This window comes from Lonchura striata, chromosome 2 (genome assembly GCF_050655825.1).
Source record: "Lonchura striata isolate lonStrDom1 chromosome 2, ASM5065582v1, whole genome shotgun sequence".
NCBI lineage: Eukaryota > Metazoa > Chordata > Aves > Passeriformes > Estrildidae > Lonchura > Lonchura striata.
The window spans coordinates 5,394,588-5,411,251 of record NC_140704.1 but is presented as its reverse complement, the minus strand read 5'-3'; the positions used below and the strand labels follow the sequence as shown (position 1 = coordinate 5,411,251).

At 35.1% G+C, this 16,664-nt stretch overlaps 1 protein-coding gene across 1 annotated transcript in view; it reads right to left on the bottom strand.

Annotated features, from left to right (window-relative positions):
• The window catches only part of LOC110484531 (sodium channel protein type 5 subunit alpha-like), a 31,709-nt gene extending 21,280 nt beyond the window's left edge, over positions 1–10,429 (bottom strand). Inside the window, exons 1-9 of the mRNA XM_085574131.1 lie at positions 10,056–10,429; positions 8,557–8,675; positions 7,963–8,052; positions 6,771–6,899; positions 4,603–4,694; positions 3,525–3,767; positions 2,896–2,959; positions 2,138–2,282; positions 737–931 (exon numbers count right to left, since the gene is read on the bottom strand). Of these exons, the coding sequence (XP_085430257.1) occupies positions 737–931; positions 2,138–2,282; positions 2,896–2,959; positions 3,525–3,767; positions 4,603–4,694; positions 6,771–6,899; positions 7,963–8,052; positions 8,557–8,675; positions 10,056–10,328 (1,350 nt within the window). The 5' untranslated portion in view covers positions 10,329–10,429. The remainder of the gene's footprint in view (positions 1–736; positions 932–2,137; positions 2,283–2,895; positions 2,960–3,524; positions 3,768–4,602; positions 4,695–6,770; positions 6,900–7,962; positions 8,053–8,556; positions 8,676–10,055) is intronic.
• Between the last annotated feature and the right edge of the window lie 6,235 nt (positions 10,430–16,664).

Here is a 16,664-nt window from a genome sequence, read left to right as displayed (position 1 = left end):
GCTAAAATGTTAAATTTTCCTAAATCCTAATCCTGTTGAAAGAAAAATAGAAAGAAGAAGAAAGAAAAACAGAAGGAAGAAAAGCCTAAGCAAAACCTGGCCAGGTGGAATGCCAAGCACAGAAATATTACAGAGCTGTCAACAACTGTAGAGGAGGAACTTGGTAAAATGGTGATGCCTAACACTTCAATGATGAAATTTGATAGTTACTATAGAATATTTCTTTGTCTTCTTACAAGTCTGACTTTTCTGACTGCTAGCAGTAAATCAGAGATATCTTTTATTTAAGGGAGAAGATAAAATGTATCCACTTATGCTTCCTTCCTGCAGTAATATCAGTAAGAGATACCCAGAAAAAGGAATTTTTGGGCACAGTAATAAAGATATTGTACAAGAATAGGGCAAACTAAGGAGTGCAGCACTCATGCAATACCATGAAAGTTATTTTCTTGCCAGAAAGCCATTCCTGTACAATGTTAGGTCTGCAAATCCTAAAACTTAGTAAGTTTTAACTTGGATTCATGGGTTTTTGTATCACAGGAAGGTTTATGTATTTAAACATATATATATATATATATATATACACATGTTTATATGCATTTGTAAAGACATAAAGAGAAATGAAGTGTCAGAAAGTATTGTAAGAAGCCCATGTTTAATTCAAAACATTATTTCCCTAATTCACAAACAGAAGAAAACAAAAGGAACTACAGATTATATATGATAATTTACAAACCTGTTCCTTCTCTATAACTTGTCTGGCATCCTGAAGCAGTTTTTCCTTTGCCTCTGTCTCAGCACGGGTAGCTCTGTTTTCCTCTTCATATGCCATAGTTACCACAGCCAAGATCAGATTGAAGAGATAAAATGAGCAGAAGAAGATGACTGCCATAAAAAAAAAGATGCAGGACATTCCAGATGTACGGATGGTCTATGAGGAAAAGGGAAAGGTGGTAATAAATTCTTAACAAACTAACATTTACAAAGCAGTTTCAAAAGAAACTTTAAACAATTTATTTTCCTGTGCAATACAAAAGGTTAATGTACTGCAGTGTTTTGAATTAACAACAGTAGGATCTGCTTCTGGTCTTAGTTATACATAAAAATGCATAGAACATACTGCAGAAAAGAATTAACAAATCACATTCTTAAATTTAAGTCAAATATCTTCCAGCAAATCAGGCAAATGATCCTCAACATTTAAGCTTTGAGAAACAACCTCATCTGCAAAGACATAAACAGGTGACTGTGGAAGAAGTTAATGAAACTCAATAATAAAGATGAAAGCTAGGATTATCTACACAATCATGAAAGATGTTTTAATTACAGAATAATAGGCAACATTTAGACTGATCATCTTATGATATTCTTTTTTTAATGGTGGTAGAGGAGATAGTTCAAAATTAACTCTGAGACATTAAAAACTAAAAGTAACATGACCCTCAAATAGCAAAAGACATTGCATCCATTTTAAAAAGTCACAGGTAATAAAGGCTGATTGAAAAGAGATTTAAAATGGAGCAATATGAAAGGTACAGAACAAGGCAGAGAGTATTGTTCCTGTCTGGCAAAGGTACTGTATAGACATGAAGGATCCAAGAAGTTCTCTACAGGTATTTTTACATCATTTTTTTTCCAAAAAAATCACAGAATTGAGAATTACATTCAATTCTCAGAATCAAAACATAAAAGTCTCCATTTTTTTTAATACCATGTTGTCAAAAATGAAAGTGTGTATGTTGAACCCAAATGTTCAGCACTTAAAAGGAAGACAAACAGAATGTGACAAATCCTCACATTCCCTGCAGCAGCAGGGAGCTCCCTGGCTGGATTTGCTCCATATCCCAATGCTTGGGTGGTTACATACAAATATTTAACTCTTATTTAGCTCTTAACCACTGACCCCAATATGTTCTCCAACAAAACTATGAGCATTCGCAGCAGGGCTGCTCCCACCCAACATCATTTGCAGAAGGTGTTACAGCTCAGTCACTTGACTCTACTGCTTTAATATTTACATTGATTTCAGAAGAAAATTGTTGTCAGTAATGTTAAAACCAATACAGACTTTTCTAGTAGACATAAAGCTCTGAATTGCACATCTAAAGTCATTCCAGCAGGTAAAAAAAGTACCCACTTGTCTGTAGAGACGCTCCCAGTAGTCCTGGGTCATCAGACGGAACACAGAGAGGAAAGCCCAGCCAAAATGGTCAAAACTTGTATAACCAAAGTCAGGATTGTTCCCAATCTTCTCACAGGTGTAGTTTTCTGGACACCCCTTTCTAACCACAAAGGAAATGTTAAACAGTACTTATGTGGAGATTCAATTGAATCTGAAAGCAGCTAATACACAGTGACAAATAAAGATTTGTTCAGTTTGTCTGTAAAGAGGTTTCCTTATTCCCCAAAATATCCTGCCAGAAGGGCAGTTTCATATCTGACCAGCCCAGAAAACCATTTGTCTAGTAAAGAAAACTAGACAGAAACCTTAGTTTGGACGAGACAAAAACTCTCACTGATGTAAGATATGTCCAAACAAATACAGAGAGTGGAGAAACATGGAAATATCTTTACTTTTAAATAATTCACCAAGATGAGGAGAGGAGAATTTGACAACATCTAAAAAGTCTTTAGTGATCTGTTCCCCTTCTCATTTATATCATTGTACCTTACCACTGTACTCCCAGTGGTTAGCAACAAAATACATATAAAATTGGCTGCATTTTTGTACTTCATTCCTTTTCTGTTGTGAAATATGTGTTTTTAATTTAATAACACACCCACTGATGAAATTTTTCCTCCTGAAAAATCATCACCATTCTTTTAGACCAAAAAATAAAACCATAGTTCATCTGCAGGAAAAAATTAAGTACAAAAACTGCTCTGTTCACTTACCTGGGATCTGCACTGTACCCACACAGCAATATTTCAGAAGAGTCTTCCAATCTGTAGCAGAGATCTAATGAAAAAAAAAATCAAAGAATCATAAAATCAGAAGTTCTCAGTTTTTACAACTTTCTGACAGTAAACCAAACATTACTGCACATCATAAACATTCAGAAGGATCAAACCTCTGTGAAAGATCCTTTCCCAACAGAACTGATTCTCAGCAGATCTCTCTCTCTGGCAATTTAAAATAAATAGTTACAATTTGCTGCACAACTAACAATGTAAGGTTTTATTTGATCTTTGGTGAAATTAAGAATCCCTATGAGAAGTGGACAAAATCCATGAAATACTGAGTAAGTGATGGAAAAAATCATTCCCTGTGCAGTACCCTTAAAATTAATATCCCTGTGCAATGCACAGATAAAGAAGAAAATGCTTATATAAAACTCAGTCCCTTCTATCCCACAGACTGCTGATCTTTCTCCAAATCCAAGATTCACTAATTTCATATTCAGTTGTCCCAGAGACTTCAAATTACTTCTTGTGAAAATGGAAGGACAAATCTTCCTGGAAGAAATAGATGCAACTATATATTAATATCCCTGTGAAAAATCAGTACATACATAGGAATATACACAGGTTATGTAAAGGGAGAAAATAAAAACATTTACCTGTATCACTTGGTAGATGTATCTTGGGATCCTTACATAATGAGTCGTCGTAATGAGTTACATTGAGGACACATTTGGCTTGTAAATTGCCAATAAAAAGCTGGAGGCCTATTAGTGCAAATACACTCAAGCAAAATACAGTCAGGATCAGCACATCCAAGAGCTTCTTAACAGACTCAACAAGTGAATTAACAATGACTTTTAGACCTAGGAAAATAAGATCCAATAACATAGAAAATGAGAAAAGGAATGCTGTGATCCTCCTATATGACAAGACATGACAGCTGCAAGTTAAAGACAAAGGAAAAGTATTGATGTGTGGCTTTTACACTAAAATTAAACACCATCAATGTTTCATTAATGCTATAATTTCATCAAAAAATCAAATTATATTTTGCAATTACGTGGAATGATAAAGTTAATATATAATATGACCATGAGATATATAGTAATTCATAGATTTTCAAGTGCATTTTTGCCGTTGGATTCTGAAACCATTCTTTGGTACCCTAATTAAGGACACAACTTACAGAAATATTGAATATCTGGATGGCATATGCAACATACTGTTGAAAGTATTACACACAATCTAGACAGTGGCTGTGGTCAGTAAGGAAACAAATGAAAGTCTCTCCACTTGTGAAATCAGCATTCTGGGAAATAAACCAGACAAGATTTAGCTAATGAGGTAGAATATGAAACCAGAAACATGGTGGTTCAGATCTATTATGTTAGGAAAACATATTACATACAGTGGGCTGCTCCAGGAAGACAAATGAAAGAAACAAAGGCACTGGGCTAAATAAAAATGTACATCAGTGATGGGATAGAAAAAAAAAAAAGCAGAATATAAATTTTCCTTTGTCAAAACCATTTGAAGGAAAGATGATTTAAAAAGTTGTGTTAGGTTGCTGCTGAGGATGCAAAAGAGTCACACCTTGGGGTCACTAAAAGTGGTCAGAGAACTAGAAGACAAGAACAGGAGTGGAATTAGAATTCTGGTGAAGCAGAGAGATAATCAGTAAGATGTGCTGTTCCTTACCTGGTATTACTGAAATAGCTTTCAAAGTCCTCAGTACTCTGAAAGTTCGAAGAATTGAAACATTGCCAACACTATGAAATGCAGTAATGTACCTGTAAAATTAACCCACACTGAACTGAATGACAAAGAGGGACCTTTTCAAAGCATTTGCTTATGGAGCAGGCAGTAATGAATACAGTGTAGAAAATAAACAGGTCAAATATGTCCTAAGATACATGCCTAAAATTAGGAATCTAAGTCCATTTCTAGGCATGGATATAAAGTAAAGGAGCTTTAAAGCAGTGCCTCTGAAAAGAAATGCAGTAAGCTACTACTTAGTGTGGATTTGGACGCTTTAAATTTGGAAGAGTTTATCTATCAAAATGTCAAATAAATATAAAACTGCCAATGTCATAACCACACTCTTGCAGTGTGACTTATCTCATGAAAGTACACGTTGCAGCTATCTCAGAACAAAATACACAATTCAGGAGAAGGAAGTTGAGCAACAGTAGATTTATAACATGTTTATTCTGTACCACATGGGTCTTTCTAACCTTTAACAGTCAGTGAGAACTTGAGTGTTGCAACTTGTTTCAATTTTAACATTTCAACAATTAGAAAATTTCATCAAATCAGTATTTTAAAGCATTGCATATTCTATACAGCATGTTAACAGGTTACCCCAAGTTTTTTAAGACTTCTTTCATGTCAGAAAGGACATGAATTGTGACTCATTGAGTTATAACAAGGTCATAACTAGTAACAGAATTCCTTAAATGTAAAGTCTCAATAACAAAATTCGAGACAGTGGTTGAAAAGGCAACTTTCCCCTCAAAGCATGACTTTGTCAGCAGCAGATCAGAGCACATTGGCTTTGTCTAGTCTGTAAGACTGAGTAGTTATTAAGTACCCTAAGCAATAATTACACTTGACTTAGCAGTTAAGTTTAAGTAATTTCTAAATAGTTTTTTTTTTAATTATTATTATTGTACTATAAGACATGGAAAAAACAGGTGGAGTTGTTATATTGTAAAGTTGAACACTAAATAATTTTCGGGGTGCAGGTAGGGAAAAAGGACCATAAATTAATTTTTTCATTCAGCTCTTGGACTGCCTTGTGATAGTTGTAATTATCAGGAGCCACCTAGTGATAGATGCTGCTGATCAACAATATTCAAACTCCTTAGCAGTTCATGATTGCCCATAAGAATAATTGTTCATATACATATAGATGTGTGTGATGACACCTGCGTACATATAATCTATTATTTACAAATGAGGAAAAAACGTACATATAATGTTACAAACTACTCTCTTCCTTTTTATTCTGCCACCTGACAGCTTCATTTGGTGCCTTTAGCTCTCATTGTAGGAAGAAAAATATTATTTGTTCTCTTTTTGTCTCTGCCATACACTTCAATTTTGTTCCTGCTCTGCAATTGTCTTTTCATGCGAGTTTTACTCTGTTTAGTTTTTTGGTATGTGGAATTACAGATATACATATTCACTGCATCTTTTTTAATTCTGACATCTTTTGACATGTGTGGAGCAAAACTACACAAAGTCCTGAATTAAAATAGAGGCTACACAGAGAAATAATGTGTGTTCTGCTTCTTTGCTTCTTACCCATGATGCCTTCATTTTCTACCTCCCTCTCTGACTGTGACTGCGTGCTGGAGTGGAGCTTTTACAAAACTGTCTGTTTAAACTCCAACGTCATGTTCCCAACAAGTGGAGGCCATTCCAGAGCCCAGGAATTTGTGTGTAAAGCAAAGTGTGTTCTTCCTTGAGCATCATTTGACACTGGGATTTCATCAGTTATTTGCCGCCAAGTCACTCAATATCTTGTGACCCATTTTGGACCCTTCTCAAATGAGTTTCATCTGACCAAGAGTACAGCTAAGACACCATAAAGAGGCAGGTTTGGTTTGGGCTGTTTATGCAATTACCTCTTCACAAAATCCAAATATAGACTAAATTGAGAACAATCACACAGTTCTATGATGAGCTTTTAATTTAGGTCTTACTTTAAAATTTGTTTTTCTCATTGCAGACATGCAAAATGTGATTCAAGCACAGTTTAGCAGGGAGGATGTCAACAACTGTAAGGAATTTCAGCAACATCAAATGTTATTTTCTCCGTGTTTTTTTCCCCTGAGTGTAAAAGAAAAACTGATTTTACTTACATTACAATAATGATAAAAAAATCCAAGCAGTTCCATGGATCTCGAAGAAAAGTAAATTCACTCCAAACAAATCCTCTTGCTACTACTTTAATCAATATTTCAATGGTATATATAAAAGTGAAAACATGCCTGAGGAGGAAAGTGTATATTAAAGTTACAGAAATAAAAATAGCCATGAGACTGATACACATTCAGGCACATTTCTATCTTTTCCCTGATTTAGTTCCTGCATGGAGATAAAGGTAGAAAATGTGAAGCAAAATGGGATAGGTTGCATTACATTCAGAAGCACCATGGGGACAAGATATCTTCCTGAATTTTAGTACATTTTCCATATAAATCTACAAACACAAACATTCACATTAGCATATGATGCTATTTCTGGATGAAAGACAGCTCACATTTCCTTAGGAAAACATTTTAAAGACTGTGTTTATGTTCTAAAGCAAGCTGGAAAATTTCAAAGCCTCACTATTCTGACAGAACAATAACAACAAAGATTTATTTCAGCCTGTAAAGTTTGCACATTTTATATATTTATTCTGACAAATAACTGAAAGAAATTCTATAGAAAATTTAGTTATCACTGTGCTTACCCCAAATAAAAGGAATTAAAATTATAGAACTTCGGAGGCTCCAGGCACATTTTCTAGATTTAATTCTGGAATATGAATTCAAGTTACACTGGATACAGTGCACAAGTACCAAAGGAAGCAAAACATTACAAATAAATATCTTCCTAGTGGGAACAACTGACTCAGGAGAGTCACCAGGAAACAGAGGAAAGCACAGAATGAATATTTATTCATTTATAGCTTTTGTATGAGGCAACTACAACAGTCATTCAGGTTATTGCTGTAGAGTGAGAGATATTAAGTTAAAATCCTGCTGCACAATCTCTCAGAATGATTTAATCCTCAAAAGGAAAAATAGGCCAACCTCCTATGTTACACCAGATGGCAAAATTAGGCAAAACAGAAAAAAGGGCATATGGTGAGAGCCCCTAAGAAAAGGCACTGAATCTCCACAAAAGACTGGCTGATATAATAACAATCCTCAGCCTTCCTCAGGGGTCTGTCTAGCTGAGAATTTTCAAGCTCCAGAATTAGACCATCACATTATTTACATTTTTCAGTCCTGCATGTTAGTATCCTTGGAAAAATAGTAAGAACATGGCCAGTGAGGTACTTACTCAGTCCAGTAGACTTCTGCAAGAAGGTGAGGGATAGTCATAGCCATACAATTGAGTAACACAGTAAATGTAATAATGCCAAGAAACACTGTGAATAGTAAGTCAAGGAAAAAACCTCTAGAATATACAAAACGAAGCTCATGCAAGTTGCTGATTTCCACACACAAAACCATGCAAGCATTCAAACAATAACTTTTCATTTGAACATGCTCAGAACTTTTCATGGGTTTTCCAAGGAAACTTATAACAGAATCATAAATTATCCTGACTTGGAAGGGACCCACATGGATCATCAAAATCCAATGCTATCCTTGCACAGGACCAACCCAAGAATCCCCCATCAAGACCAAATCTTCTCAGCTGGGTAAAATTAATGTTTTAAATATAAAAATTAATTATCAGCATGTGGAGATGGTTTTGGAACTTAGGACACTAGTGGAACATAACATGTTTGACATGTTCAGACATTCACCTAAAAAGACCTGTTTCTACTAATCAATAATTCTAAATAAAGCATAAAAAGCAGAAACAGAATGACAGAAAATGGCACAGAATATTTTAAGATTCACATCAGGGAAAACAATGAAAGGATATGAATGGATCAGAATTTTAATTGCTTTTTTTCTGACAGGATTAAAAGGATCAAATATAAACAAGGCAGGTGTGGCACTAAACCGGAAAATAGTCCTCCTTTTATTTAACACCATAAAAGTCTATAAAAAAAAAAAGGATTCATAGTACACAAAACATTTGAATGAATTGAAAATTTCTGCAAAAATACATGTTCAGTTTTTCAAGTCTGCATCTAGAGCTATATCTAACTGCAGTTAGGAGTACAGATTTCCTTTATTTTTATTTGGAGCTGTGACCTGATTATACACATTTTGAAGGAAAAACAGCAGCTCTATTAAACTTCATTGTTGCCTGAGAGGAAGAAGCCATAATGGGAATGAATAGGAAGAGCAAGTAATCATATTCATTTGGTCAAAGTAATTAAATTGCTACTCTGGGACTGTAACAATGGTCTTAATACCTCTTAGACAGCATTACAGGCTACAAGAGATCATTTACAAGGTGCAAATTGTGTAGCACTGCCAAAATCCTGGATAGTCAAAGCAAATTTTTAATTTTGAAATATATCTCTATTGTTACATAACACTGTAAATTCCCTCTATGTTACCTTAAGGTCCTTGCAGCTCAGCACTTTTTCCATATAGTAAAAATGAAATCTCTTGAATGAAAAACACAGTTTCCTAACTTTAATATAAATTTCTTCAACTCAATCAACTTTAGTTCTGCTTCATCAATAGTATCACTTTGATGACTTTGAGAAAAAGGTATCTGGGAGATCAAAGTCTAAAGCATGTTCTCTGATAAAATTATTACACTCCAATACATTGTTGGCATACATTAAAAGAGCAGCTAGGACTGGATGGAACCTTCTGCTCTTCAGATCAACTCTTGACAGTAATTTAATAGAAGTATTTAATTTAGAAGGGATTCCTAGACTATCTACTTTATACACTGTTATAGACAGCACCACCAACCACTTTGGAATAACATGAAGTATGTGCAATATAAATATGGAACAATAAACAAAGCCAGTGAGACAAAGTTACAGCAAATTAAGACAATGAAAATACATAGGCTTGCTACACAAAATAATGGAAATATCTCAGATGTGCCTCCCTTAATTTGTATAGTATTTGTAATTCAGTGAAAGCATTTGCAATTCCAGTGTGACTGACTGTTGGACAGGCACTGTTTATACAACAGGGAGCTCAGCCCCACAGGCATCAGAGAAACCTCTCTGGAAAACAAAGCATCAGTAATCCCAGAATATATTTACTATTAAAGTGCACCAATCACATATGTTTTCATAATTAATTTTGATTCTTGACTGGAACTTAAAATACCTCTTAATTCCATAATGCAGAACATACCTTAGACCTCCCACCCAAAAGTTGTCAGTAATGTTCAAAGCTCTGTCTACAGAGCAATCAAACCCCAGGACCTCCTGAATAGAGCTTTTATTATCTCTTAAGAGCTCAGCAGGCAAAAATTTAAAAAAAAAAGCTTTGGGAAGTTTTAACCTTGTGATCACTGTAGTATGGATCAAAATCCTCCAGGGGTTCCCCAACCAGCTCTTCAGGAATGTCCCCATACAGAGATGGCAACGTTTTGAAAATTTTCAGGTCCAGCTGAGGAGTAATTTTATCTTCTTCAACTCCTTGCTCCTTATTCTTCTCTTTAACTTTGACTTGCTTCTTTTTTTTGTTGGCAATCCTTTCCTCAATTGCTGCCAAGGATTCAGGGGTGAATCGTCGAAATCTGTTAGTTTCTGATGGCCAAAACAAGGGATCCATTTTTCTTTCTGACTGTTTGTCTCCAGTACTAGAGGTAACTTAAGAAAGAAAGCTCTTGAGAGTTACAGAATACCAGAAATAACACACAGCTTTAATATCTATTAGATAAATGATTTTTTTACTTCTCTGAAACTCTGTGTCAAAATAGAATAAAATAGAATAGACTATGAATAGACTATTTCAATTGAAAAGACTCTACAACGACCATCCAACCCAACTGCCTGTCCAGTTCAGGGCTGACCATTGTAACACTGACAAGTGCTTAACTCTTAAACACTGACAAGGCTGGGGCATCAAGCATCCACCTAAGAAGCCCGTTCCAGTGTTTGACCACCCTTTTGGCAAAGAAACATTTCCTCATGTCTCATATAAACCCCCTGCAGTGTGGCTTTGGACCATGTCCTATCACTGGATCCCAGGGAGAAGAGCTGAGCACCTCATTCTCCACTTCCCTTCCTCAGGAAGCTGTAGATGAGGTCACTGACAGCAATGAGGTCACCCCTCAGCTGTGGCAAGCACATTTCTCTCCCTCTCAGGATTTTTCATAGAGGTGCAGAGAGAGAAATGAAAGAGAAAACAATTTCTATTTCTGCTCCTTGTCTTTCCTATGTGGAATGTATTTGGAGAATTGTTTACCTGGGGTGATTGCTTGATTGGATTCTGGTGAGGATTGTTTGAGCCTGATGGCCAATCCAACCCACGTGGGGCTCTCTTCACAGAGCAGGGGGTCATGAGTTGTGTTAGAGTCAGAGAAAGTAGCATGTAGTTTTAGTATCCTCCTTTTATATAGTATATTAATGTATTTTAGCATAGTTATAATAAAGAAATAATTCAGCCTTCTGAATTGAGTCAGACATCATCATTTCTTCCCACTGGGTTTGCCTGCATTTACAATACTCAGCCTCCTTTTCCCCAAAGCAGACAAAGCCCAAAGCCCTCAGCAGCTCCTCTCAGGGCATTCATTCCAGCCCTTTCACCAGCTTTGGTGCCCTGCTCTGGACACACTCAAGGACCTTCTCATCCTTCCTAAATTGCAGGGCCCAGAACTGCCCACAGTGCCCCGGATGAGGCCACACCAGCACTGGACACAGCAGGACAATCACCTCTTCTGACCAGCTGGTCCTGCTTCATTTAAGGCACCAGGATATAAGACAAAAGTAACTAGAAGTACATTGATTTAGAAGAATGAGTAATGAAAAACAGAGCCAATGAAGATCGACTATTTAATCTGGATCTACCCTGTGTGATTCAGATTACAGAAGAGATACTTTTCGCCTTTGCCTTTCCAGCTTGGAAGCGTCAAAGTCACACCTCTGTCAAAACTCTGACAATCATCTAATTGTTTCTCACTTTAGATTAAAGTATCAGCAGCCTGCTCCTCTGTACTTCCTGAAAACAGAATTTAGTTCCACATGTCCCATCTCTAAGGCTTATCAGATCCATCCCCTCCACAGAGCAACACTGAGCTCGGCTCAAGGCTTTGTCCAGTTGTATTTTCAATTATTCTGCTTGAAGCTTAAATCCCTGACAAAGGGCAAGGGTGGCAATGAGAAGCACTGAGGTGACAAGGCAAATCACTGTAAGTATTCAGTTACTAATGCCTGAATTTACCACAATACTGTAGATGACAGCAAATTACATGACAACATTTTTCATCCACAGAAGATGAAGAAAATTTTGACCCATTACAGGGTGATTTGTCCTTTGTGATTCATGTCAAAACCCATTACTTCCATTTAATAAACGCTTTTGGTCACTGCCAAGTTTTTAAAACACTCTGCATTTTTGAGTGCTGAGGTCCAGCCGTGCTACTTCTTGTGAGCTCACATGTGGACCATGTCAGAGAATCAATACTCTCTTGCAATTACAGCCCTCATCTTCAGATGCAGATATATTTATTTTAAAAGAATATGCAAGCAAGAATGATTCTGCAGTAATTTTGTTGCGATTCATGGGATTTGGGAGGGGGTTTTTTTCTCCTCTGGGACTTTCCAAGCATGTTCAGATCTGATCAGGAACCACAACTCAGAGATCAGAGTTTACCATGGTAACAAAATGGAAGTACATAACCAAAGAATTTTGTCCAAACCACACAGACCCATTTCCAATCAAAAGACCACACAGACCCATTTCCAATCAAAAGCTCAAAAGATAAATTGAAAATCAAGATGTTATTTTTTTTTTTAATTTTTAATAATTCTAAGAAGATCCATTTTATCTTCAAATTGGTTTTAAGGACAACAGAGAAACTCAGCTTTTAGGGAACTACGTCAACTGAAATAAATGAAGCAAAGAAAATGGTTTTAGCAAATGCAAACATCATTTTTGTATTAAGGATTTCACAGCTGAATTTAAAAAAAAAAAATTAGAAGTATTGATCAAGAGCAAAAAGATGCAACACATTCCCTTCAGCCACTGCAACCAGAAGTCATAATTGGACAAATTTTCATGGACATTCATGAGAGGATTTCTTCAGCAGATCTGTACCAAACACACTGTGTTCACATGGAACAACAGACTTCTTGGACTTGGATCAACTGCCAAGAATTTATAGATTTTGACTTGGTTAGGAAAAAGGAAGCTAAGAAGATGTGACTGAAAAATCCTTCTAATACAGAGGACTAAAATGATATTAAAAAGACAGAGTGATTGTCGCCCTGTTCTTTTAAAAGAACTTTAAAACTTTTAAAAGAAAGCGACAAGTGACTACTTGGAATTCCTGAAGCTCAGCTAAACTCAGCCACCTCACCATATACTGCTGAATTAGTTGAATTTTTAAGGCAAGACATGGAGGTAAAGTGTTCCTCTGAGAAATAATTTCAATTTTTTCATGGGACACAAAAGCTTCCCCGGTAACTGATTCTGGGAGGGAAGATAGAGAACAAGTTTTCTTAGTAGTAGGCTAAGCACAAGATTTATTCTAGAAACTCAGAAGAAACTTGGAAACTTGGGTGTGTTACTACAAATTAGTGCAAAGAAATTATAGGTCAATATGTATTATGTCAATGTGCTGCTGAGGCAGATGCAAGACTACAGTTCAGATCTGTTATTTCCAGTATAGCAAATGAAATAAATATACATTTAAATTAAATTAAGGGTTGGAAATCCTACAACAGGTTTTGATATCTCTGGTCCTGTAGTAGAGACCAGTCCTTCAGTAACAGATACAAAATGCACTGGTACCTTCAGTTACTGAAGTACCACTTTCTCAAGGATCAGGGATGCATTAAAATATTTTTCTTTTTAATTAAAATGGAAATGACTTAGTTTTCTCATCTTGAGAGGAATTGTATTCAGTGTACAAAGCTAGACATTGTTTGAGTTTAGTCTAGCTGGCTTAAGGGTGCTGCAAAAATTACACAGAATATTTTTATATCTAAACCCAAGGAATTCCAAATATAATGATGAAATTTACTGAACAGATGACCTGCAAGCTACTAGAAAGGGATGAACAAAGAGTCAATAAATAAAAATACACATTGGGCAATACTAAAGTACAATTTGCTACTAAAATTTCTTAAGATAAAGAGTTTTTCTAGAATAGCAAAGCAATGCCAAAAAATGAGCCTATTAATAAAATGTTTCAGAGACAAAAGGCTTGCTGAGGTACTGACTAATCACTAGAGATGATAACTAACAAATTTAAACTTTTAGACTGAAAATCAAAATACAAATGCAAGCCTTACGTACAACTCCTTGATTTGGCTCCATTTGTATAAATTTCAGAATTCTTTTCAGCTCCCTAAAAGCACAGAGCTCCTTTTAAATGCAGCCATCAAACTATTGATGATAAGAAATCAACAATCCACAAAAGTAGAATTGAAACTGATAAAACTGCTCAGCAAAATACTATAAAAGTCAGTAAGGAGCATTTCTGAGATGTTTCTCAAAATAGGAAAACTAGTACGAAGATAAATATAAAAATGTCCTTATTTGTGTTTCAATCTAGTTTTAGCATGGATTATAACCAATTCTTAGTGTCAAACTACTCATATAAACTCCTTTGTCAAGGGCCGCCAGCTGAATATTTCCTGTGAGCACCTGGATCTGGAAAAAAAATTAAGAGCAAACCAACTGTAGTTTGGTTTTAGTGTGCATTTAGAATAGTCTTTCACATGGGAATAAAGAATAAAGAATAAAAATAAAGAATAAAGAATAAAGAATAAAGAATAAAGAATAAAGAATAAAGAATAAAGAAGTGTTCACCTCTTCACCTGAAATAAGAAAAAAAAGAGAAAGCAGCTCACAGCAACACCTTATGGAACAGGACAGGAATCCCCTGTTTTCTGTTTTGTACCTTGCCAAAAGCTTCTGCTATCACCTACTCAGTTTCCATAAGCAGAAAAACATGTCTGTTTCTGATCAACATTTTCTTCTATTTAACTGCCATTGATGGTGAACAGATCTAACAGATTTTAATCTTTAGTAAATCCAGCTTGGACATTTTAGAGGACAACTGCTGTTTCTAAAATACAAGGCCATTTCTTCCACACAGCACTTTGTCCCCATTTCTCCACTTCTCACTTGTAGCTCCATCTCAAGGAAAAGTTTGTGTTTGGATGGGTTGGATAAATATCTACAAGTGCAGTTTTTTGGGTTTTGTTTGTTTGTTTGTTTGTTTGTTTGTTTTTTCCTACCAGTGCTGTTTCTTGGGGTTTTATGGGGGGGAGGGAGTTTTTGTTTGTTTGTTTTTCTTTTTTGGTTATTGGTTTTTGTTTTTTTTTTTGGTGTTGTTTGGTTTGATTTTTGAACACATGTAATAGATAGTTATTCACAATATGAATATAATATAATATACTCACTCATTACTTCCAAATTCAGAAATCTATGCAATGGACTAGACTGTGCATTACTTAAACATCCTGAAAAAAAATCACTTACCAGTATTTTTGTGAGAAAAACATTCCAGAGTTGTGTAGGTAAAGAAATTTTAGTATGTCAAGTTCAGTATAACTAAGATTAGTTTGCTTAATACTAAAGCAAATTTGATGAATATTCTGTATGAGGTGATATAACAAAACAGAGCAGTCAGTAATTAATATTATAATAATTAATATGACAATAATTAATAGTAATTAATATGACAAATACATCACTGTTCAGCAAAATGTTTCATTGACACAGTTATTAAATTATAGAAAGAGCTACATGTTTACAGCAATGTAGTGGTTTTACATTACTGACAGATTTTCTTACATAGATGCTCCCTGCACCTAAAATAAAACCACATCTAATACTTGGAAACATATTTTATTTATATACAGACACACACACTTGTATACATATATCCCCAAATATTTCGATCAAATAGACCTAGAATTAAATTAAGATTATCAGGAATTGAGTTTTCTCTAGTATACAAATATTTAGCAAAACCAAAATACTTACAATATCCCCTGCAAACTAGAAAAGCCTTCAAACAAATTTCTGAAGGTAATGTTGGCTGGCTGTTATCTCCAAGGAGATAGAAATTTTGGTTTTCTCACCTTCACCTTTCCATTCTAAACAGCAGCATTTCTCCTGAGCCAGCTCCCATGCAGAAAGTTTTCTTTGTAGTGTGATGCTTGTGGGAGGGATGGAGGGAGGAGCTTGGTTGCATTTCTGAAAACAGCAAATGAAATTTTGTGCTCTCACTGACAACACTGAAAGAAAGGGAAAAGTACTTGGGTGAAACTTTTGAAGAATAATCACCTAAGTATTAATTAATTATTTTCTTTCTGCTGAAATTATAGCTACATTTATTAAAAGCAAAGATGGGTTTTTGTTCAATTGGAAATGTATGTGTAAAATGGTAAGAAAACAAAAGGTTTCCTATTTCACATTTCATTCCAAAATTTTAACCATGCAAAAATGCATTAAATATTGGCACAAAATTTGCCTTTCTTTAAAAGCTTTTGGTTAGAAATTAGAGTATATATTACTATTTTTAATTTGTTAATTTCTGCTTTTTATTATTCCCAGGCTCTGATGTATATTTGCTATACTTACACAGACAAAATCTGAAATTCAAATATACTATCTGTTATGCACAAGACCAGACCTCAAAATACATTCACTATCATGCCATAATCCAGTAAAACATACAAACTTTTGTTTGAGGAAAATGAAAATCACAGCATTTATCCTCATATCTGAAATTACTTATTTTTTAAAAAGTGATATATAAAGCCTGCTGCAACAGGTACTGGACAGTAACACACATCCACATACATGGTAAGTCCTAATGCTAAGTACTGTTATTTCTCTTAATTACATCAACAGAACCCATTACTGTATGAGATTTCTTTTCTTTTTTATTAAGTAGAATATAAATCTTTCCGATCATCTTTCCTGATG